We start from the raw sequence: 23,345 nt of genomic DNA, 5'->3' as shown, positions 1-23,345 counted from the left end.
TAATTTTTGATAAATTTTACTAGATAAAATAATGTTAATTTGTTTAAGAAATAATCCAAGATGATTGCTGAAAAATGTTTGCTTATGAAATTTAAATAATTTTCTGCTTAATTTCTTCATACCTGTTGATTCTCTTTCTATGCTTTCAAGGGAACTTTAATTAATTTTTTTATTCATAATTTAGATCATCGATTGAAAGTTTAATTCTAATTAAAAGTTTAAGCTTTCGTTATGCATAAATCCATCATAAAAATAGAAAATAATTTTAAAAAATTATGAAAATCAAATTTTTCTAATTAAAAAGAAACATAAAAGCTTACCCAAATCAGCCATTAGTCGTGAATTTCCAACAATATCAAGTTCATTGAATTCCAATAGCCGTGTTATGCCCGTGATGGATCCATTATCCCAAACTGCCCCAAAATCACCATCTGGAAGATCTTTTCGTTCAATTTGGAAATTCATTTGATCCATTAACGTTGTTGAAAGCTCCCCATCGGGAAAAGTGAATTTCCTCTCATTTTTTATTCCCACAAGAAGATCATCTTCACCAAGAACAACCTTCAACGTGTATCTATGCAAATCATTCATGAGATTGCGGTAGAAGTAGAAGATTTTAGCCCAGTCACCCTCAGTTTTCATCTTTGATGTATCAAGGGTGGTTAGAGTACCCCTTTGGCCATCTTCATTCATTTCAAAGGGGTTGAAAAGTCGCATAATTGTTGTTATGAATTTGGGATAAGTCACATTTGTTATTAAACTTATTGGCAATTCCTTTGTGAAGACATTTCCAATTGTAAAGATGTGTGCCATCTTATAGAGATTCCAGTATTTTCTGTAGAAACGCAGCAAATCATCATCCTCAATGGGTCGTGTGATAACAATTGCCCATTTTGCATTGGGATTCTGCCGAAAAAGTCTCCTGGCCATATCTTCATTGCCGTAGAGAATTTCTGAGCTCACGAGGTAGCTGTGGATGTTAGAATGCGGCGTAATGCCCATCTCAGTGCCAGGTAATCTCTGTCCATCCTCAATATCACTTGCCCTGAAGTCGTAAAATGTAAAATGATAGGTGTTGTGTAGGTCTGCTTTGTAGGTTCGATGGGCGGCTGTGCTGAATTCTTCCTGAGTCATTATGTAGGATAGAATTTTTTGATCATAGAAAAATCTCAACATACATTTAGTTGAGACTTTAACAACTTCATTTGGTATAATGCGGATATCTTCACTAACCACTGCTAGAGTATTTACAAGAACAAAAATTAAAATGCTTTCCAATGCAATATTGAGCATTTTATGTGCTCTGTGGGACACCGGAAACTAATTTTGAAGCTTTCGTATTAAGTGTCCTTTATATACTTTTCAATTAGGGAGAGTATATAATCAACACGATTCAAGCCTCTATTTGACTATCAATTACCACCAGTAGATATTCTTCATAAATCAATTTTATTTTTCTTTCTCACATTGAATTCACCGATATGTCTTACATTGTGTTGGTATATTAGGTAATATTTTTTTTGGGGTATATTGGTTTTAATTAACAGATTTGAGTAAATTCCATAATGATTAATGTTTTTTGAATTCGAAAAGGACGTTACTTATTCAGACAAAAGTAAATAATTTATATCCTCTTCGATCTCGACCAATCAATGAATTTATGAATAAAGATCTCATTGATGAAGACACAGGTGCTAGTAAAAATCATTATTAGGTACACAGTTAAGATCATGTCTATGTTTTCAAAATTAATCGGTCTATTGGGTTCTTCCGGAACAAACTGCCCAATAAGGTAACGTCTCAGATGCTTCAATTCTAGAGCATGCTTTGCTGTATTTTCTCCATGACGAATAATTCCCGCTTCTGAAGCTTTAAGGATCATGTCGTTGAATTTCTTCTGATATGGAGATCCTTTGGGAACCGTAATTGAGATGAAGAAGGAAAAAGGAATGTCAGGAACTATATAAAGAAGATCTTTTCCAGTTTGATTATTCCAGTAATCAGCTCTGGCTTTGTATGCAAAGTTTTCTCTAACCAACATTACGCGATCACTTTTAATTATATCCCAGAACATATCATCCCAGGTAACATTCGTTATACGACGCTTCATTAGCTTGTTGATCTTCAGTGTTGTATCATTGGCGTACTTTCTGTAGATCGTATCCATACTTGTGAAATAGAAAACTCCTTTATCCGAATCAATAACTTCTTGTGAGTATTTAAAATCATTTGAAACTAAAGGATTATTCAATTCCTTCACAATCATTCCCTTGAAAACACTTGTGAGGAACATTGAGTAAAGGATGATGCTGCAGAGAAAAAGACGTTGATAGATTGTTGTCCATTTCTTCAGGGATATTGAAGATTCTTCAATGAAGCCGTACATTAGGGTTACAGATTCGAGGACAATGAAATATAATTTTTGCTTATTCAATATTTCATTGCGGAATTTCCATTGGAAAAATATTTCCATAACTGCCAAAAAGAGGCTGGAAATGATGAAAATAGCAACGTGAAAATAATTAAGGGGGAAGGAATAATTTTCCCAGGCCATCACAGTTAAGCGTTTGTCTTTGGGAGTTTTCTTTTTCACCAAAAACAAACTATTTGCAAGATTGTAGGGGTACAAGAAGATGGTATTGTTGGTTCCTTAAAGAAGAATTAAAAAGAATAATTTTCTTTTGGCCAATCTTAAGTATTTTCTGCTCTTACCAATATCAGTCATTAGACGAGAATTTCCAATAAAATCAATGAGATTGTATTCTAATTTTGCCGTTGCACCTGTTATGGTTCCATTCTCAAGAACTTCACCAAGATGATTGTTTCCAAAGGTAGAACGGTCAATTTTAAAATTCATTTCTTTCATCAAAGTCATGCATAGTTCACCATCGGGGTAGATGAATTTCTCCTCTGAGACAATTCCGGAAAGAAGATCATCTTCAGCAAGAACAACCTTCAAGGTGTAACCATGCAAATTATTCATGAGATTTCGATAGAAAAAGAAGATCTTTCCCCAATCGTATTTTGTCTTCAATGTTGATGTATTAAGGCTGGTAACAGTTCCCCTCTTGCCATCTTCATTCATTTCAAACGGATTGAAAAGGCGCAGAATGCAATTTATATACTTCCCATAGGTAATATTTGCAATTGAGCTATTAGAATATTCAAAAGACAACTCATTGGCAACAATAAAAATATTTGCCATGTTATTGAGTCCCCAACATTTTCGGTAGAACTTCAAAATTGTCTCCTCATCGACGGGTTTTGTAATGACAACGGCCCATTTTGCATTTGGATTTTGGCGGAAGAAGCTTTTAACCAATTTCTCCTTCCCAATTATAACTTCTGAACTCACAATGTAGCTGTGGGTACCTGAATGGGGGGTGATTCCTTTCTCCGTACCTGGTAGGGTGAAGTCTTCAGTTAAATCTGATAACTTTAAGTCGTAGAATGTAAAATGGTAGCTGTTGTAGAAGGCTCTTTTGTAGCTCTGATAGTTCAAGGATTCTGTTTCTTCTTTCGTCATTAAATGGGAGATTATGCGCTGATCATAGAAGAAAGCTGTCATGGCTTTTGTGGCAATTTCAGTCACTTTATCCTCAAGAATTACGTTCTGTGCTATAGCTGCAGTTAAACTTTGAAAAATTAAAATAAACCGGAGGGACATTTTTTTCTTTTTAAATTACAAATCAGGACAGATTTAATAAGGACTAATGAGAATATATCTAGTCTGGCTGTCTTATATCCTAGCTTTTTTGAGAAATATTGCGTAGGATGTAATTTCAAATTAATTAACACGTTCATTCACAAATCTAATTTATTTATTTCAAAGACAATCCATCATTTTTTTTCCTTAAACTCCAATTAATCATTTTCTGAACATGGAAAAATATTTTTTTGTTAATTTATGTACTACCAGCTCACAAATGAAAATTACTGTGCTTATTGAAATCATAATGAGGTACACAGTGAGGATCATATCTATATTTTTAAAATTAATCGGTCTATTGTGTTCTTCTGGAACAAATTGCCCAATAATGTATCTCTTGAGATGCACCAATTCAAGAGCATGTTGAGCACTCTTCTCTCCATGATGAATAATCCCTGCTTCTGTTGCTTTAAGAATGATTTCATTGAATTTATTCTGATACGGTGATCCTTTGGGGACTGTTATTGCGGATAAAAAGGTAAAGGCAATTTCCGGGACGACATGAATAAGATCACTTCCTGTTTTATTGTCCCAAAATCTTGCTCTAGTATAATATGCATTGTTATCTCTAATAAGCATTATCCTGTCATTCTTCACAATGTCCCAGAGACAGTTATCCCAGACGGTGTAATCAAATGCTACTTTACGTTTTTTCAGCTTATTTATCTTCAATGTTGTATCATTGGCGAAATTTCTGTAGATTGTAGCAATGCTATTGAAATAGTGAACTCCTTTGTCCGAATCTATTACTTCCTGAGCATATTTAGGATCTACAGACACCAAGGGGTTGTTCAGCTCCTTCACAATCATCCCCTTGAAGACACTTGTGAGGATCATTGAGTAAAGGATAATGCTACAGAAAAATATGCGTTGATAGTCCGTTGTCAATTTCTTCAAGGATCTCGAGGATTCTTCAACGAAACCATACATTAGTGTTGCAGAATCAATTAATATAAATATCATTTTGTCCTTGTTCAATTTCCTATTAAGGAAATTCCATTTAGAAAATATTTCCATAACTGCCAAAAAGAGGCTGGATATGATGAAAATGGCAATGTGAAAATAATTAACAGGGAAGGAGTAGTTTTGCCAGGGCATCACGGTCAATCGTTTATCGGATGGTAGTTTCTTCTTCACCATGAATCTACTGTTGGCAGGAATATGAGGATACAAGAAAATTGTGTTGTTTGTGCCTATGAAGAAGGATTTTGGTTTTAAATTATTCTCAAAGAATAAATGAAAGGAAATTAATTTAGTTTTTCCCGATGTTTGCATCAATATTTTAAAATATGGGATTTTCGTTGGTAGTGGAAACTCCCTACCCTTACCTCCTCTCTATGCTAGCCACTGAAGAAGGCTCTGAGCAGGGCCGAAAGCTCTGGTAAGACGCTGAGTTTCTTTGGGTAAGGAGTTTCCACTACCGACGAAAAACCCGGATTTTAAAATATTGAAAGAAAATTAATTAAAAAAAAAACTTACCGAGATCAGTCATAAGACGAGAATTACCAATGAAATCAATTAGATTGTACTCCACTTTTGCCAATGGGCCAGTTATTGTTCCATTGTCAAGAACTTCTCCAAGATAGTCATACCCATAGGGGTATCTATCGATTTTAAAGTTCATTTCCTTCATCAAAATCATGCAGAGTTCACCATCGGGGTAGATAAAGTTTTCTTCAGACACAATTCCCGCAAGAAGATCATCTTCACCGAGAACAACCTTCAATGTGTATCCATGCAAATTATTCATGAGATTGCGATAGAAGTCAAAGATTTTTGACCAATCTTCCCTTGTTGTCATCTTCGCTGTATCCATAATGGTTACAGTTCCTCTCTTGCCATCTTCATTAATTTCAAATGGATTAAAAAAACGTATGATGTTCCTTGTGGACGTTGCAAGGGTAATATTGGTAACCAAACTTGGGGATTTCTCAAAGGAAAATTTATTCTCAAGAATAAAGATATTTGCCATATTGTAAACTCCCCAGCATTTTCTGAAAAATTTCATGATAACATCTTCAGTAATTGGGCGGGTGATGACTACGGCCCATTTTGCATTAGGATTCTGGCGGAAGAGGCTCTTTGCTAAATGCGTCCTTCCCATTATTACTTCAGAGCTTAAAATGTAGCTGTGAGTCCCTGAATGTGGGGTGATTCCTCTATTACTTCCTGGCAGGATATTCCCCTTCTGCAATTGTGATAGTCTTAAATCGTAAAATGTAAAATGATGAGTGTCGTAGAGGGATTTTTTGTAGGCTTTATAGATGTTCGATTCAAGTTCTGTGTCTGTCATTAAGATTGATAAAATCCTTTGATCGTAAAAAAAAGTCAGCAATGCTTTTATGGATGTATCGAGTGATTTTCCATCGAGAAAAGTCAAACTTCTATCTATCGCAAGAACATTCCAAGGTAATAGAAGGAGAAGTGCTGGTTGTAAATACATTTCACAAATGAATTACATTGACACACCACTGCCATCGACTTAATGCTCCTGATGTCCTTTATACATTTTATTTTAGGCAAGAATACCTCTACTAAATTATACCCTCTGTGTGCCTTATTGTTGATTTACAAATCTATTAATTTCTTGGATTATATTAATTTACAAGAAAGATTAATTATTATTTTTCTTCTTCATTCAATAATATAATTTCTTTTCACGTATTCAGTACTTCCTGAAAGCCATTAAAGTTTTTTCTTTAGTATTATTTTAGCCGCAACTTCGCAGAGAAAAACAAGAGTACTTGTAAAAATCATGATTAAGTAGACAGTGAGGACCATATCGATATTTTGGAAATTAATTGGCTTCTTGGGAGCTTCTGGGATGAACTGTCCCACAAGATACCTTCGCAGGTGCTTCAATTCCAAATCATGTTTAGCCTTTTTCTGAGCATGATGAAAAATCCCCGCTTCTGAACATTTAAGTATCATTTCGTTGAGTTTCTTCTGGTAGGGAGATCCTTTGGGCACTGTGACTGAGGCGAAGAAGGCAAATGGAACTTCAGGAACAATGTGGTAGAGATTGCTTCCTGTTACATTGTTCCAGTACTGTGCTCTTGCTTCAAGAGCATAAGTATCCCTTACGAGCATAATCATATCCTTGTCCAAGACACTACGCAGGCAATCACCCCATCCTGCGCATTGTCCACGACGTTTCCGTAATTTGTTGATCAATAAAGTTGAATCATTGACGTACTTCCGGTAAATTGTATGAATGCTGGTGAAGTAAAGAACTTCATTTTTTGTTTCTAGAATATCCTCAACGGTCATTGGATCCTCGTACACGAGAGCATTGCTCAAATCCTTCACAACGTTCCCTTTGTAGACACTCGACAGGAACATTGCGTACAAAATGATGCTGCAGAGAAAGAGACGTTGGTAGATTTTGGTCCATTTCTTGAGAGATCTCGAAGATTCCTCAATAAAACCATAGATTAGGGTTGCCGAATCAATCATTGTAACCACAACACGGCAAACATTTAGCTGTTCATTGCGGAATTTCCACTGAAAAAATATTTCCATCACTGTGAGGAAAAGTACGGATAGGATGAAAATTAAGGCGTGAAAATAATTCAAGGGAAATTTATAATTTTCCCATGACATCACTGTTAGGCGTTTATCTTTTGGGGCTTTCTTCTTTACCAGGAAAATGCTGTTTGAAAGTTCATTTGGAGACAGGAAAATTGTGTTGTTTGTTCCTGAAATTAATTTGTTTTAGAATTGGTTTTTTAGAATACTTTTTAAAATTAATTAAAAGACTTTCAAAAAATCTCACCCAAATCCGTCATAAGACGAGAATTCCCAATAATATCAACTTCATTGTATTCCAACATTCCTGTAACACCTACGGCAGTTCCATTGTCAAGCACAGAACCAAGATGATCTACTTCTCCAAGAGGAATACGTTTAATTTTAAAATTCATATTTTCCATCAACGTTGCAATTAATTCTCCATCGGGGTAGATAAATTTATCCTCTGAAACAATCTTGACGAGAAGATCATCATCCCCGAGAACAACTTTCAATTCATACTGATGCAAATTATTCATGAGATTGTGATAGAAATAGAATATTTCAGCCCAATCTGCCGTTGTTTCCATTTCTGATGCATCCATTTTTGTGAACCTCCCTCGTAGGCCATCATTGCCTAGCTCAAAGGGATTAAAAAGGTACAGGAAGCAATTTTCTGAATATGCATACGTTATGTTTGTGATTAAATTGTCGGGAAATTTAAATTTGTACGTATTCCAGAAGGTGAAAATGAAGGCCATGTTGTAGAGATCCCAGTACTTCCGGTAGAACTCCAGAAGATCTCTTTCCTCAATAAAGCTCGTAATAGCAATGGCCCATTTTGCATTTGGATTCTGACGGAAGAGACTCTGAATCACATCCTGACGCCCAAAGAAAGCTTCTGAACTGACTATGTAGCTGTGGGTGTGGGAATGGGGTGTTATACCCTCCTCTGTGCCCGGTAATTTGTAATCATCCGTTAAATCGGAAATTATAAAGTCGTAAAAGGTAAAATGGTACGTATTGTGAAGGGCTGATTTGAATAATTCATACGCGACTGACTCCATTTCCTCCTCAGTTAGGATGTAGGATATAATACGTTGATCATAGTAGAAAGCCAATAGAGCTTTGGTCGTTATTTCTGCTGTTCTATCATCCAAGATTAGTACAAAACCACTACATCCTGATGCTAAAATTAAGGCCAAAATCACTACTTGGGGTTTCATTTTGAACTAATTTGTGGGACTAAAAGAGCTCGATGAATATTTCTGACTTTTATGCATTTTAATGATAAAATAGCTTTTAGAGCTTTTATTATTCTCAACAATTTAACGCCTTCTTATTGACCCATCAATCAATTAATTTTAGATTGGAATTTCGAGATTAATTATAACGCATTGTATTGCTGGTGAGAAAGGTCAGATGGTGATGATATTTATTGTATAACGATTAATTTTTAAATCGGTAACAATCTTCTACCCTTTACAGAGGGGTTGAAAAATAAACAAAGCTAAGCAGCAGAAGGATTATATATTTTTGTAAAATTTTTTATTTAATTAATGAATAAAATTTTCGTCTACACTATGCATGTAAATAATGCGGTAAGTTGATAAAACGTTAAATTTTCTAAAGCAATTCAAACAAATCGACTATCTTTTTATCTCTTAATGTTCTTTTATTCGGTAAGTACTCCATATATGCTTGACCGAGCAAATAAATTCAAGGTTTCTTCAGTCTTCCAACAGACGTTCCCAGTGGAGTGTTGAATTTTTAGCTCCCAAAGAAAGCTCTCAAGAATGATAAAGTTCCATAAAAAACTTTCATTTCTGTGGTGGATACTCTTCATCATCACCATCAAAGCTCTTCCCTTAAATGGTGAGAAGAATAAAAGTTCATTGAGAGTTTCTTATTAAGAAATTTCATTAAATCCCTAAATAATTGTATTATTGTCTATTTTTAGCTAAAAGTATTCCATGCAATCTGCGAGAGTATCCAAATGGGTACGTTTGTGTGTGTAGCAAAACAAATTGTGATTTTCTTGACGAAAATGTTGATAATCCCGGCGAATCGGACATCGTAATAGTCACTTCAAGTCAAGTAAGTTCATCATCAAGAGCAATATTTGCTTGTGATATAGAAACTGGCATCTCAACATCACAATGTTGCTCTCATCATGCTTTATTTTATGTATATTTGTAGGCTGGTTTGCGATTCAATGTAAGCAAATTTTCTTGGCCAACATCTTCCACCGAGAACTTCATTATTGGTGACCTAGTTGAGAAGGTGCCACAAGTATCCCTTGTGGGTGGTTTCATTGGGAATTTATTTGGTGATTTACTGGATTTTCTCAATCAAAATCAAGTGAATGTGAATGTCGATCCCACCGTGAAGTATCAGAAAGTTGTTGGCTTCGGTGGTGCTTTCACGGGGGCAGTTTCCCACAATTTAGATCAACTTTCACCTGAACTACAAGATTTGCTCTACAAATCCTACTACTCACGTGCAGGAATTGGTTATAATTTTATGAGAATTCCTATTGGTAAGTTAAATAAATATCTATAGGGGGTCCGTTTCTTCTTAATTAGGGGAGGTTGTGGGTAAAAAAGTCAGTCAAGGGTTTTAGAAAAAAAGTTAAAAATATAGGATTTCCAATAAGATTATGCAAAAAGCTGAGGAGCTTGAAAAAAATTGGAAATCGTTGAAAAATTTAATTTGAGCGTTTTCCACACTTTTGACTGACTTTATTAAGCTTCCGTTTCTCTTTATTTTTTTTATATATATAAATATAAAAAAAAATATAAAAATAACTTAAGGTTCATTTAATAGCCTCCTTTTAAAGAATTTATAAATTTTTGAATTACAATTTTTGCCTCAAAATTAACCAAAAATTAACTGAAAATCAATCTTTACAAATCAAACTTTTTTCTTCTTAATGAGCTTTCCACCTTAAAGACGTTGAGCTTTTCTATTGAAAAAATCATTAAAAGTAAAAAAAAATAAAATTTTGAACTAATTAAATTTATTTTCCAGGTGGATGTGACTTTGATCTACAGCCATGGGCGTACAATGAGAATCCCCAAGATGATGCTCGTCTATCGAATTTCTCAAGCCTCGATCCCCGCGATGTGGAGTTAATTAACAAAATCAAACACCTTCAAGATGTCTCTGGAAATCGTAATATTAAATTCCTCGGAAGTGCTTGGAGTTCACCCATATGGATGAAGACTAATAACGATTGGACAGGAGCTAGTTCTCTGAAGGAGGAGTACTACCAAACATGGGCAGACTACCACGTGCGCTTTATTGATTTAATGGCCAAGAGTGGTGTTAATTTGTGGGGCATTACGACTGGCAATGAGCCAATGAATGGCGTGATTGGGTGGTTGTTTGTACATTTTATGAGTCTGGGATGGACAGCACGTCCCCAGGCCGTCTGGGTTGCGGATCACTTAGCGCCAGCACTCCGGAACAGCTCATACGGGAATGTGAAGATTTTCGCGGGAGATGATCAACGCTACACCTTCCCGTGGTGGTTTAACGAAATGGTTGATGCTCGACCAAATGTGATGAATGATTTAGCTGGTTTTGCCGTGCATTGGTATTGGGATCGTTTTGTACCACCCCTTGTCTTGGACACCACACACAAAACCTTCACTAATAAGTTGATCCTCAATACTGAATCTTCAATTGGGGATAAACCTCTTCAGACACATGGACCTATCTTGGGATCCTGGGCTAGGGCTGAGGAGTATATTACAGCCTACCTGCAGGATTTGCAGCATTCAGTCAATGGGTGGATTGATTGGAATTTGCTGCTGGATGAACAAGGAGGGCCCAATTATGTGAATAACTTTGTCGATTCGGCCGTTATTGTTAACAAAACCGCCGATGAGGCCTACAAGCAGCCACTTTTCTACGCAATTGGGCATTTCTCGCGATTTATCACGGAGGATTCAGTCAGGATCAAAGTTTCATCGAGTGATTCACATGTGGAGGTTGTTGGTTTCCAGAGACCCGATGGCCGAATTGTTCTTGTGATCTACAACAAGAAGGAGCATGCAGTTAAGGTTGTTCTCAATATTCCACTGAGAACTGCCGTAAATGTTGCAGTTCCGGGAAAATCAATTCATTCTGTAATTTTCTTTGAGAAAAAATCAATTTTAAATGTTCTTCCTTAGAGACAACGGACAAGTATTCAAAGCACTTAAGAAAAATTAAATGAAGCAATTTTGCCTAAAATGGAGCGTGAAAAAATTTTTAAAATAAAAGACAATCCCTTTGGGAAAATAAACAGAATTTAGCACGTTTGGAAGATTAAAGTGAATCCCATTTTTTCCGACTGTCAAGCCATTTCATGGGCCATTTAGTCAAGTTTTGTGTGCCTCTCAGGCAAATTTTCTCTTTGACTGCACGGGAATCTCCTTCCGATACCTTTTCAAAAATAAATGCACGCCCACATATCCGTTGCAGGCACAGAGGCATGCGTCGGTCGTGTTTCTCTAATGATCCTCCGAAAGATTGAGAAAATATATCTATATTGAATGATTTGAGATGGCATAGAGAGGGGGGAGAGAATGTAAATAAATAAATTACTCTTAAACTGGCAATTCAAGAAACTCCCCTTTCCTCACTTGAAGACGTTTGAGAAGGCGCAAAAGCAAAGAGATTTTTTGGGTTGAAATGTGACGAAAACGGCAGATGATGCGCTGAAAATTCAAGAGCAATTTGACACCAAAATGATCCCCTAGCTGATGGTTTTAGAGGGTGAGAGTAGCTTCCTCTGTACGACACATTAAAGTGCTTTTGAAACTCACTCAAGTGGCACTTTGGGCGCTCAACTAAACAAGCAGCAACTTATTATCTCTTCTTGGAGAAGCCGATAAGAACCCCAAAGTCATTAACCATTAAATACTTTCAACACATTAAATTCGACAAGATTGTATTCATTTTATATATAAATCTTAACTCACATTTCCTGCCCTATATATCTCTATGTATACCACGTATCCTCTCAACACGGTTGGTTTATGAGAACAAAAATAATCTCATCCAATTCTTCACTAAAAATTTCTATATTAATGCTTAAAATCACTTCTATTGAATAAATTGCAAATTAATAGAGTTTCTCATCTCGATTATTTATTTATTTTTTAACAAAAAATGTGTACCTAATTAATCCTAATTAATATTTTTTATATAATAAAGCCAATCACTAAATTTTACAAACACTAATTATTGCATTTGAGATTTTTTTTACGCACGAGGCATTTTCTCTAAAATCTGGAAAATAATTTTTATTTATTTAAATCTTTGGAGTCTCAATGGGGTGTGGGGGTGGTGGGGAGACGCATCACTGAACCACTGTATCAAATTTGCTGGGAAGTGAAGTTGCAGATGGATGGACTGGTGATGGTTGTACGGCATTTATGCTCTGGACAATTAAATTTAAACACTCCAGACTCGATCCATTCACATTTCCCGTTGAAATGTAGCCTGAAAGGAAAGTTTTTATTGATCTTTTGCAATTTTATCAAAGATAGTTTGTTATAGGGGATGATTTTGTGGAAGGAGGAATTGCTAATATTTATAAATTAATTTAGTTTAGAACTTTGTTTTAAGAAAAATTTCTTTCACTGAAAAATTCTCTTTGTTACATACCTAATTATAAACAGTTTTTTCTGGCATTTTTAATCTATTTTTTCATCGTTTATTTAACAACCCTTAAATAACGTTTTAAATGCTAAAATATGCTTTTAAAATTAATTATTCCCATAGTAATACAAAATCATTAAGTTTGTGAACATTTTGCCAACATTCTTTAAACAAAAAATTTAAAACAGAAATATTTCTTGGCAAATAACTTAATAACTCTTTGCTTTGTCCATTGGATTAATTCCTTTTTTATTACTTTTATAACAAAAAAAAATCATTAAAAAAAATTCTTCAATTTGGCAAGGGCACGGGCACTTACCGGCAATCGGCGTAAATCTGTCTGTGTCTTTGGTTAATTGATGCAGTCTTTCTTTCAAGAAGGAACCAGGACAGCAATTCTGAAAATAGATAAACGAAAAGTTAGAAAAGAAGATCGTAGAATTCTAAGGAGAAGAAATGTGAAACTCTGTGTGAAAATTATTCAATTCTCACGGCATACGACACCCCGTAATACGCGGCGTAACTATTTTAATGATCTTTCCAAATTCATGCCAAAATACCATCGCTCATGACGGTAGAATTTGTATTCATTTGCAAAAGGGAGATTCGAATGTAATCTCAAATATCTCCGCAATGTTAATTCCAATCGCGCGAGTTCATGACATTTGGACGACACTTCCATTGAACCCTGACGCGCCTTGAAGCCAAAGAGGAGTGGCATTCCTTTTGGGACAAATTTATTGCTGGATTTACAACGCACCGCTCTTGCTGGCGCAGAAATGTGAAAATAGAAAGCAAATTCACCGAACTCTTTTGCTTAATTAAGTGCTAATTCTCGGTACAAGTTGCAAAATTGATTTTGTCTTCCATGTGTGTGTCCTTTTATTGCATGAGAAAGTCGAGAGGTTGCATTTTTTGCAGACGCATAGCAAGCCAAAAAGAAAGAATGTTTTAGCATGATGCTGTATGCATCATTAACTAAGCAGCGAGACTTTTCTGTGCCTCTTGGGAAAAGAAACATCGGCGGTGTACACGGAAAAACGGGGCAAATTAATTTTATTATAGGAATTCATTCAAGAAAAAGCGCATCATTGCACATGTTTCTCATGAATCCTGCAACAAATCATGCCTCCGTGCATCCCGATGACAGCTATATAGGAGACTTCAGGAGACTCATGGAAGGTTTGAGATTTCATAATATTTGATGATTTATGTAGGTGATCATACATTCTATGTGCCAATCTAGAGTAGAGTCTTATGCATTTTTTTAATTAAAAGATTAAGTGTTTTTTTAAGGACAAAAAAGAATAACAATTATTCGATAAAATCAAATAAAATGTTAAAGAAAACATTGATGAATATCCAGACACCTCTATAGCTGAAGCAGCAGTGGAGGCGCCTGGTTTACCTGGCAACTCCACTGTAAGAACTTTCATAAAGAGGTTTTGCGTGAATCAAAAGGCTCAGAGAAAACGATTAATAGCTGATTAATCTCCCTGAAAAAATTCTTTAATCTTCATCCCAAATTAAATCTTCTTTGTAATCCGATACTGACTGAAAAGTTATCTAAAAGAATTTTCTCTAAAGAATTCAATTTAAAAAATTTTCACAGATCATATTCTGCGGTAGATCCCTCCCGTAGCACATGTGGCAGCACGTCCAATTCAGTTGATCCTAAATCCCTCGCAAGATGACATGAGAAAAATTTGTACAAGCAATTTGCTTTTCGTGCCACACAAGAAGAAAATTTTCATGTCAAGAAAATGCAATAAGCTTATGATTTAGACATCATATACAGACGAAAGGAAAAGTCTCTTCGTCTGCGGGTTTATAATGCGAAACGCATCATAAACTTTAGCTCTGGAGGCATTAATTGCCGTCGAAGAGGAAGACCTTTGTCTCTGCTTTTTGCCAAACCCATTCAATTAATTGTCAGTTGAAAACTTTCGCATAATTTTCACGATGATTTTACAAAATGAATGAATTTAAAAATATCTCTAATTTAGGGGACAGACAGGAAAATTTAAGGTGACATTTAGGTTGCATTACAGAGGGTCTTTATACTTTATTCCTCAGTGAAAGATATCCTTAAAGAAATACAAATTTGAGAATCTTAGAAGAAAACTTTCAGGAAAATTCATCGATATTTTATTCTGCAACGAATGAAGGTGATGAAAATGAAGGAAGGGGGAACAAGATGTGAGGATGATGGATAAAAATAATTGCCATTCTCATGTATTATTTTCCTCGTCGTTCTTATTCCTGAAAAAGTCAACGCTGTGAGACTTCATCGTATTGTAAAAGACAAAAACCAACAAACGTGAAATGTGTGGCGATGATACATGAAAAACAAATTAGAAGAATGTCACTGTTACCAATTTTCCCCGAGCACGCGGGTTTTCCTTTAACCGTTACAGAATTAGAACAAATTTATTGTCTTCTGGAGGAGATATCGTAAATTTAGCGCTCTTAACTACTCCACGCAGTGGTCTCTCCTCTCTTTGACTTCTTTTACGCACTGCTGAATAATAGAGAGACACACTCTATATGTAGCAACTTTTCCTATCTGCTGTATTGTATATAATGCGAGTTTTCTATTTCTTCATAAATAAACCAAAATGAACAACATGCGAGGAAAAACGGGAACGCAATGCAAGAGCCCGAGACGAAGAAGTTAAAAATTTAATAATTAATTTGCAAATTTCTTTGAAAATTTGCTCAGTTAATTAGTTAGTTTGCGCGGCATCCGTAAAAGCGTGTAGTGATCAAAGGTGTGCCAAATTAGATTGAAAATGTGTTGCTTCTTGGTTTTCATCGAAACTATAATGTTCACTCTCCATATACACCCCTTTTCCCATACTGACTGATGTCCCTCTGTGAGAAAAGCTTTTCCCTTTGCAAGTTTCCGAGGAGATGAGCACACAAATAGAGGTTTATTTGTTAGTTTTCCCCATGAGAATAGCAATGCATAAGAAATATGTACCTCAAAACAACAAATTTATAATTAGTGAATGCAACATCCATTGCTAAATGAGCTTCTACGAACATACTTATGTACATAAATATGTTATGTATGGAATAAGTGAGTGTGCCTTTTTGATAAATCCCCAACATCATAAATATAAGAAGAAAGAGATGTGGCTTTAATTAAATTAGAGAAAACTAACCATTATGGAGTGTATCAGCTTCCCCGTTACACCAGCCAGTAAATGGCAAAGGAACATTAAAGATTTCGGTCTTGGCGTGTGGCCAGAATTCAATCAAAAGGACAAATCACTTTATGGCCATCGAAGCATGAGAAACGCAAACACAACCATCAGCCTCTATCCCCATTGAATACTTTCTTTCGTCTTTTCCTCCGTGGCACTGAATCGCGGAAAATGCCCATAAATCACGGAAATTCATATAGAGAGGGAAAGAGTTTTTTTTCTTATAATCCAGGAAAGGATTTAAGTATTTTTATGTAAAACAGAAGTTTTATTTTTATTGGGATTCAGGGAGATTTTTGAGTACCGGCTGCATGATTTTTAAGGGAGTACATACACAGGTTTTACAAGACAAAAAATCATAAAAATTGAGAATAAAAATAGTCGTAAAATACGTGAAAAAAAGATATGTTGGAGCTGTAATTATACTTTAATTCTTCTTTTATTTCAATTTAAAAAAAAAACTAAATCAATCAATGATAGTGAAAAGGTAATTTATGGGAAACTTTCTCACCCAAGGAAACATTTATAATCTCTTTGGCAAAATTAATTGAGGAACTTTCCCATACAATAATAAAGTGCTTTAGAAGAATTTTATTAAGTTTAACCATCATTATAATTTTTGGCTTATTACTGATATTTCCTGCTGGAATGCCGAAATAACAAAATTGAAGGAGTTTTTAGAATCTTTTCGTGTTGAGATTTTTTTTCAGAGCAGGAAATTTTCTCAGGCATTTTAATGGTGTAGAGAATGTTGACAATTTTCATCCTCACTGGCGACTGGTCGTAAAATTTTGTCATGTTTATGCTTAAGCGTGATGTTAAAGTTTGAACCTCAAGAAATAGATATATAGATAAATTGCACAACACTTTTTCTATATAGCATGGATTTAGTGAAGAGAGTAAAAATAATCTCGATAAAAAACCTCTTTAAATCGTCACGCCACTAAACCACATCAGGATGGTTTGGAGGACTTTATTCTCATTTCAATGGTTTTTTAATGAAAAATATAAAAAGCAAGAGGGGCAATTCTTTATGCCATTTGATGTGCACACCCGAAAAATCACGTGTGTCGTGCATTTTGGGGCGTCACATTTCATTCGATATGTTTAAATTCGTCTTATGGTGTGCCGTTCACAAGTCATTCGGGATGGAAATTTTGGGAAGGAGATGTGGAAGGAAACGCCAAGTCAAAACAGATCGTGATTTATATGGGTTGTCATTACAAATTTTCCTCCGTGAGGGAAGTGGAAATCCGTTTGCTTTCGAACATGATTTTGGAATTTGGGGTACATGAGCTATATGATCCATTTTATTGGGTTCTTCTAACACGAAACTCATTCCTCGCTTTATATGCTCCTCTGCACTATGCTCAAGCGGCTCAAGCTGAACATATTTGGGAATTAATTGCCAATATGTAGCTACTACATTTTCTTCCTCTTCTTCTCAACCTTATAATTCTTTCTATGAAAATTAAGTGAAATGAAAAGAAATTTCTTTAAAGAGTTAAGAAGAAAAGCTTTAAGTAAGAGCATGAAAAAATCATGAGATTCATAGCAAATATATTTAATTATTATATTCATATTGCATTTCTTTAGAGTCTTTTTGCATACTCCTTGTAGCTAACCACAGATGTTTTGCAGATGGATGAGGGAATCTTTTTTTCTCTCACAGCAACGATACGTGAATGGTTCACAAGATGTATAACTTTGGGTCTAATTGCATCAAAGAAAGTAATCTCGAAGTACTACACTGCATTTTCCTCACTCCTTCTCCTTTTTTTTGCACCACCATCGGCGAAGGAAAAAAACCCATCTCAAGTGCAGCATGTGTGTGCAGACACCAAGAGAAAATCCACGGGAGTCGGAGCAAAAAAAAAAGGAGTGGATTCGGTGCTTAGTACAAGAAAAGGCACTTAAAATAAAGCAAAATGCATCTCTTAAGTGCCTGTCGAATTTAATTAAATAATTAATAATTTTATGAGGCGCGGTACATTTTCATAAAACATCGCTCCATATACCGGAGGGAACATGCGTACATCATGGAGACAAACTCATCTGCATCATAAAATTTAATTAATTACAAATGGGTGGAAGAATTGTTTGTCTCTATGCTCTTTTGATGGAGAGACAATAACATTTTTTTCCTGTTGCTTTGGCATAACAACATGTTTGATTGCCAAAGCAATAAATATATTTTCACCCTCTCCGTGATTCAAATGGATAAATTTTTCAGCAGTAGCACTAAATGATCTGAGTGCTGAGAGATGTCCTCGCGTTCTTTTCTCCACAATCTTATTAATAAGTCTTTCAGCAAGATGAAAGGATTAGTTTTTTTTTACTTCTTCCTAAAATTTAAGATGTGTTATGCTAATATGTCGCTCAATCATCTTTTTTATGAACCATCACGCGGAAACGAGGCAATAAAGATGCGTCAAAAGAAAATTGAAAACATAAATAAAAAAGGAAATTTTCTATTTTTTCTGTTCCGTGTTTTTTGTTTATTCTTAAAGGTGATTTTTAATATTTTCTTCTTTTTTTGAGGGCACATTTGAGGGAATTATCATTAAAGGAATTTCCTCAATTTTGTTTGATTGTTTCCTTCTTAAAAACTATTTTACTTTTAATTTTCTTTCGATATTTGTACGTTTCTTAAATGAAGAAATTATTAGGTTGGAATTATAAATTAGAAAGTTGTCAGAATTTAGAAATGTTTTTAGCGAACTTAGACGTTTCAATTCTGTTGAATCAGCACGAGTTTTCCATCAGGTATCAAAAGCTTGAAAAACTATAAAAGAAATCCCAGCACGGATAAGAATCTGATTAAATCTAATCTAAATCTAGTATGTTACAATCAATTTTAATGTTTTCCTTTATCTTTAACAAGATAAATTGATTTAGTTTTTTTTTTAGCAAAGCAAAGTATTGCTGAAAGGGGTGAAAAAGTTCGTCTTCAAAGGACCACCCTCTACTGATAAAGAAACCTAATAACCCCCTATATTTTTATCTATTAAAAGCACAAAATCATTTATGTAAATTACAAAGAATGGATGGCATGAAGTGGGACCACCGTGGCATTTAATTTGCCTCTTGGCGGAAATAAAGTTGTTGTGTATTCGATATTTTGTGTAAAATGCAGAAGAAGGTGGAGAATTAGCTAGTCTCGGGCTCTTCTTGTGGCATTCACAATATGTCAAGCTGTCACGGAGTGTCATCCTGAACATACAACCGGTGTTCCTTGCACTGTGAGACGTGCTGAAGACACCCGCCGCATGAACAGAACAAGAAAAGTAATATAGCTGAAAATTGATGAAAAGCAAGAGAAAGTTCTTCTAAGACTTGAAAACCTAATATTAGCACCGATTCTTGCGGGTTTTCCTCACCCCTCCCTATGTTGGCGACAACCAAATGAGTTAGAATCGAGAGACGTGGGTGGGCGGTGTATCAAATCATCAAATTGACTTTACTGTGAAATATTTCCGCCTTTAAATTTGCGCACAATTCATGGATGAGGGGCATTAATTTTTGCCACGGTAACTCTGGGGAATTTCTCAAATATTCTCTCGTCATCTCATCAGGATTTAATATAGGTAGGTATATATGTATTTGAGCATATACATGGCATGATAGCCAAGCTGGTAGTCAGAGGCGCGCATATAGAAAATAAATGTTGGGGCAATTAATTGTTGTGTCAAAAGGAGCAACGCAAACACTCCCGAAATCCTCTTGCTTTCTCTTGCGAATCTCAATGTGGTTGCCGGGAGTTTACACAAAATGTCAATTGAGTTGATAAATACGTCGAGGAATTAATTGAAGCTATATTTTTTAAATGACGGGCTTTCGAAACATTCTTTGGAGCAACTTTGAAATCAATTTTTAAAATAGATTTATCGTAAATTCAGATTTTCTAATTTACTCTATTTTATCGAATAGAGCACATCTTAATATTTTTTCTCACTCCTCTTGTAAAAAATAATTATATTTTATCGAATAAATTCTCTTGAATTTTTTCAAGAAATAAAAGGGAAATCAAAGCTCGAATAGACGATGAAAGTTGAAAACTTGCAAATATTTTTACTCAAATATTCTAATTTATTTCTAATTTATGAAGGTTTGATTGAAAAAATCTTTGTATTCTTTCTTTTTAAAAAAAAAAAACATTTTTATAACTCCTCTAACGAATACAAAATTCATTATTAAATCTATTAAATAGAAAACGGCATTAGTATAGAGAATTTAATTGTGAAGATTGAAGCCATTAAATCTCAGCTGATTTTTTTCCATTAAATTTTTAAGAAATTTTTCAATAAATTACCAAATAAAGGATTTAAAATAAAATCTCTGAATTTTCTTAGTTTTTAGCCAATACAAAAAATCTAGAAGACTCACCATATAATCCTGAGAACGAGAAGTTTGATTCAGATCATCAGAAGTGTCGGGACTTTCTCTATTGGCGGGTGTTTCTTGTAGTAAATCCTCCAAGGATTCAATATACTCTATAGCTGCAAAGCAGTCAATAAAAATTATAAATATCTTAAAAATAGAATTCTTTTAAAAAAAAAAAGAAAGAAAGAAAGGGAATCTTACCATTTCTGAGTATTTCGACTTTGGGGAGTCTTTGGTTGGGGTTTGTACTTGTTCGTCTCTTCAGTAGCTCAAATGCCTCATTGACCTTTCCCGGAGAAATTACAAAAAAAAAGTTTAAGAATTGTAAGTCTTTAAAAACTAACTGAAATTGAAATTACTTTTCGCAAACGTCGGCGCTCACGGAGTGTTGCAGCTTTCCTCCTGTCCACCGTAACGCTCTTCTTTTTGCACGCCTTGCATGCCCAGGCTAAGCAGGGACGAGATTGCCCAGCTGAGCATCCAACTGGTGCTAGTACGTGCTCCTCAGAGCTCAAACTATTGTCATCTGCATCTGAGGATATTTGATGATGCGTTTGCTGCTGCTCAAAGTGATTCCCTCTCTGCTGTTGCACGTCGGTTTGTAGCTGCATCGGTGCCTGGTAGTGCGGGTAAAAGTCACCGACTGGTGTTGAAGTTTTGTGACTCACTTCGTAGCCATTCTTGTAATCCGGTGCAATTTTGCAGCACAATTTCTCACTGAATTTGGTCATTGTCCCCGATTCTTTTCTGCACACTCCGCACTCATCAAACCACCATCACCCACGCGTCACGCGGAAGAAAAGGGTTGAATGCCAATGAAATTGCTCACTAACAAATCTTCCTCCCCCAAACACTAATCACTCGTTCTCCGTGGCTTCAATTCCCCGCAACTGAGGAGACACTACCGAGGCTGTCGAGATGATCATTCCTCAGAAGCACATGTGACACTATTTTTTGTTATTCTGTTATTGGGATTTCTCGGGCTGCAGATGTTTCATTTGCCTGTGTGAAGAGTGGGAAATTCGTTTCCCAGCTCCACCCATTTCACGCTGATTTCGTGAAAATCCCGAAGGAGGAGATTCACACACTCCACACGCATTTCAATTTCTTTCATTTACCGATTATTGAGCTGTTTTCTGTATAATCAAATATGAATTTAAAAAAAAAGTAGATTATTTTTTTTTGTAGTTTAAGAGCGATTTTAGCTCTGTATTATCTTCAAGGGATCTTGAAGAATAAGGAGGAATAAATTAATCTTTAAATAGAGTCATTAGAGACCGAGAAGAAAATATTTTGAACGTTACAAAATGAAAATTTAAAAAGCTTCATAAGCCTGAAAGTAGACAATTTCTTATCTTTCTTTTAATTTACCTATGTGGTTCTCAAACTTTCTTTTGGGATAAATTTGTTTAATTGTATGGTATTTCAGGGTTTGAAAATTATAAGGAATTCAATTCATAATGAAAATTATCTTACGATCTATTATTTTTTTTGAGAAATATTTCTGCTATTTTTAAATAAATATTTTTTTGAATAATTTTTATTTTATTAAAAATTGTTTCAAATTGAACTCAATCTATTTTTAAGGACTTAAAAATTATTTATTTTTTAAAACAAAAAAAAAACAGAAATATAATAAGTTAATTAATTATAATTAAACAAAAAATGAATTAATTAAACAATTATAAATTAATTCTTTTGATTGATTAAAACGACCCAAAAAGTTAATTCAAAATCTCTATAAGATTCTAATAAGACATATTTTCAGTTAAATCAAAATTATCTTAGAATATTTTCTTGAGTGGCAGAATATTCTTATTAGAATATTCTTTTTTAGTTTATTGGAGAATCTTGCAAAATTCAAGATGAATGCCTTTATTGTACAGACTTTTCACCAATTCAATGGAAAAAAATCTTTATGTAACATGCCGTAAAAAAATTTAAAGTAAAAAATCCAAACAATAAGCAATTTTCTTAGCTAATGCAATACTCTTAAATCTCTTTTTAAAAGACTGCCAGAAAAGTCTCTCCTAAAAAACGAGTCTTAAAACCCAAATTACTGAGAATTGCAAAAATTGACCAAATAAATAGCCAAACGAATGCAGAAAAAAGACTTAAAAAAAATTTCAAATTTTTTGTCCGACACTCCTTAAAGTTTCCATGAAAGAGAACATTTTTTGCTTTGCAGGAACTAATAGAGCGCAAGAAAAGAATTAAAAGAAACTTGCTGTCCCGCTATACCTAATCATTTCTGTTTTCTTCTTCCGTACTTCATTCATGGGGTTTGAGCGGAAAAAACGGGGGCTTATTGTTGGCACTGGCTTTGTTGCATCATTCACATTTTGCCGACACGGTGTGTATTGTACAGAGTGACCGATGATGGTGCGGAGAGACAGCAAAAAAGCCATGTGCTTGAAGAAAGTTAAATGGGCTCTGTGTCTTCTTCTCTTCCTCAGCACCTCTCTCTGGTTCTTTGCGACTTGCCATGCGCCGTTCATCATGGAATTTTCCACCATACAGAGTGGAGATTTTGTCGATTTCGGCTGCCGAAATTGGCATGTGGTCAGGAGGAGTGAAAAAAATTTCCTTTCAATCAGGTAGTTCTCCTCTCCATAAATTCCCTGTAAGTGCAACGAGTTTAATGGTGTCTTGGTGAAGCTTTTGTGCAGTGCTGGCATACACACATGCCGTGTGATCCCCGCATAACAATATTTTCAAGTCCATGAAGCTATGGCCATGGAGCGGAGTGTACGAGCTGCACAGTATTGAAGTTGATTCAGTATAGTTACCAGGCGAAATATCTTCGTACGCCAGTCGGTGCAAATCATTCATCAATTGAACAGCGATGGGCCACCACCTTATCGCAGTTTTTAGTTAAACTC

The 23,345-nt window shown here is 35.1% G+C and overlaps 2 protein-coding genes across 2 annotated transcripts; one reads left to right on the top strand and one right to left on the bottom strand.

The window, feature by feature from the left end:
- The first annotated feature begins 8,954 nt into the window (after positions 1–8,954).
- Positions 8,955–11,515, top strand: LOC129786662 (lysosomal acid glucosylceramidase). Its single transcript, XM_055821820.1, has 4 exons — positions 8,955–9,094; positions 9,180–9,316; positions 9,419–9,758; positions 10,250–11,515. The coding sequence occupies exons 1-4, from the start codon at positions 9,016–9,018 to the stop codon at positions 11,395–11,397; spliced, it is 1,704 nt and encodes a 567-aa protein (XP_055677795.1). The 5' UTR covers positions 8,955–9,015; the 3' UTR covers positions 11,398–11,515.
- A 626-nt stretch (positions 11,516–12,141) lies between these two features.
- LOC129786709 (myogenic-determination protein) lies at positions 12,142–23,217 on the bottom strand. The gene is made up of 7 exons (XM_055821894.1): positions 23,148–23,217; positions 22,705–23,084; positions 20,823–21,599; positions 20,665–20,749; positions 20,467–20,579; positions 13,191–13,269; positions 12,142–12,712 (listed from the first exon to the last, which is right to left on the bottom strand). Exons 3-7 carry the CDS (start codon positions 21,192–21,194, stop codon positions 12,570–12,572), a joined length of 792 nt encoding a protein of 263 aa, XP_055677869.1. The 5' UTR covers positions 21,195–21,599; positions 22,705–23,084; positions 23,148–23,217; the 3' UTR covers positions 12,142–12,569.
- Positions 23,218–23,345: the final 128 nt, after the last annotated feature.

This window comes from Lutzomyia longipalpis, chromosome 1, assembly GCF_024334085.1.
Source record: "Lutzomyia longipalpis isolate SR_M1_2022 chromosome 1, ASM2433408v1".
Lineage (NCBI taxonomy): Eukaryota > Metazoa > Arthropoda > Insecta > Diptera > Psychodidae > Lutzomyia > Lutzomyia longipalpis.
The sequence above is the reverse complement of the archived record's forward strand: the minus strand, read 5'-3'. Positions and strand labels throughout refer to the sequence as shown.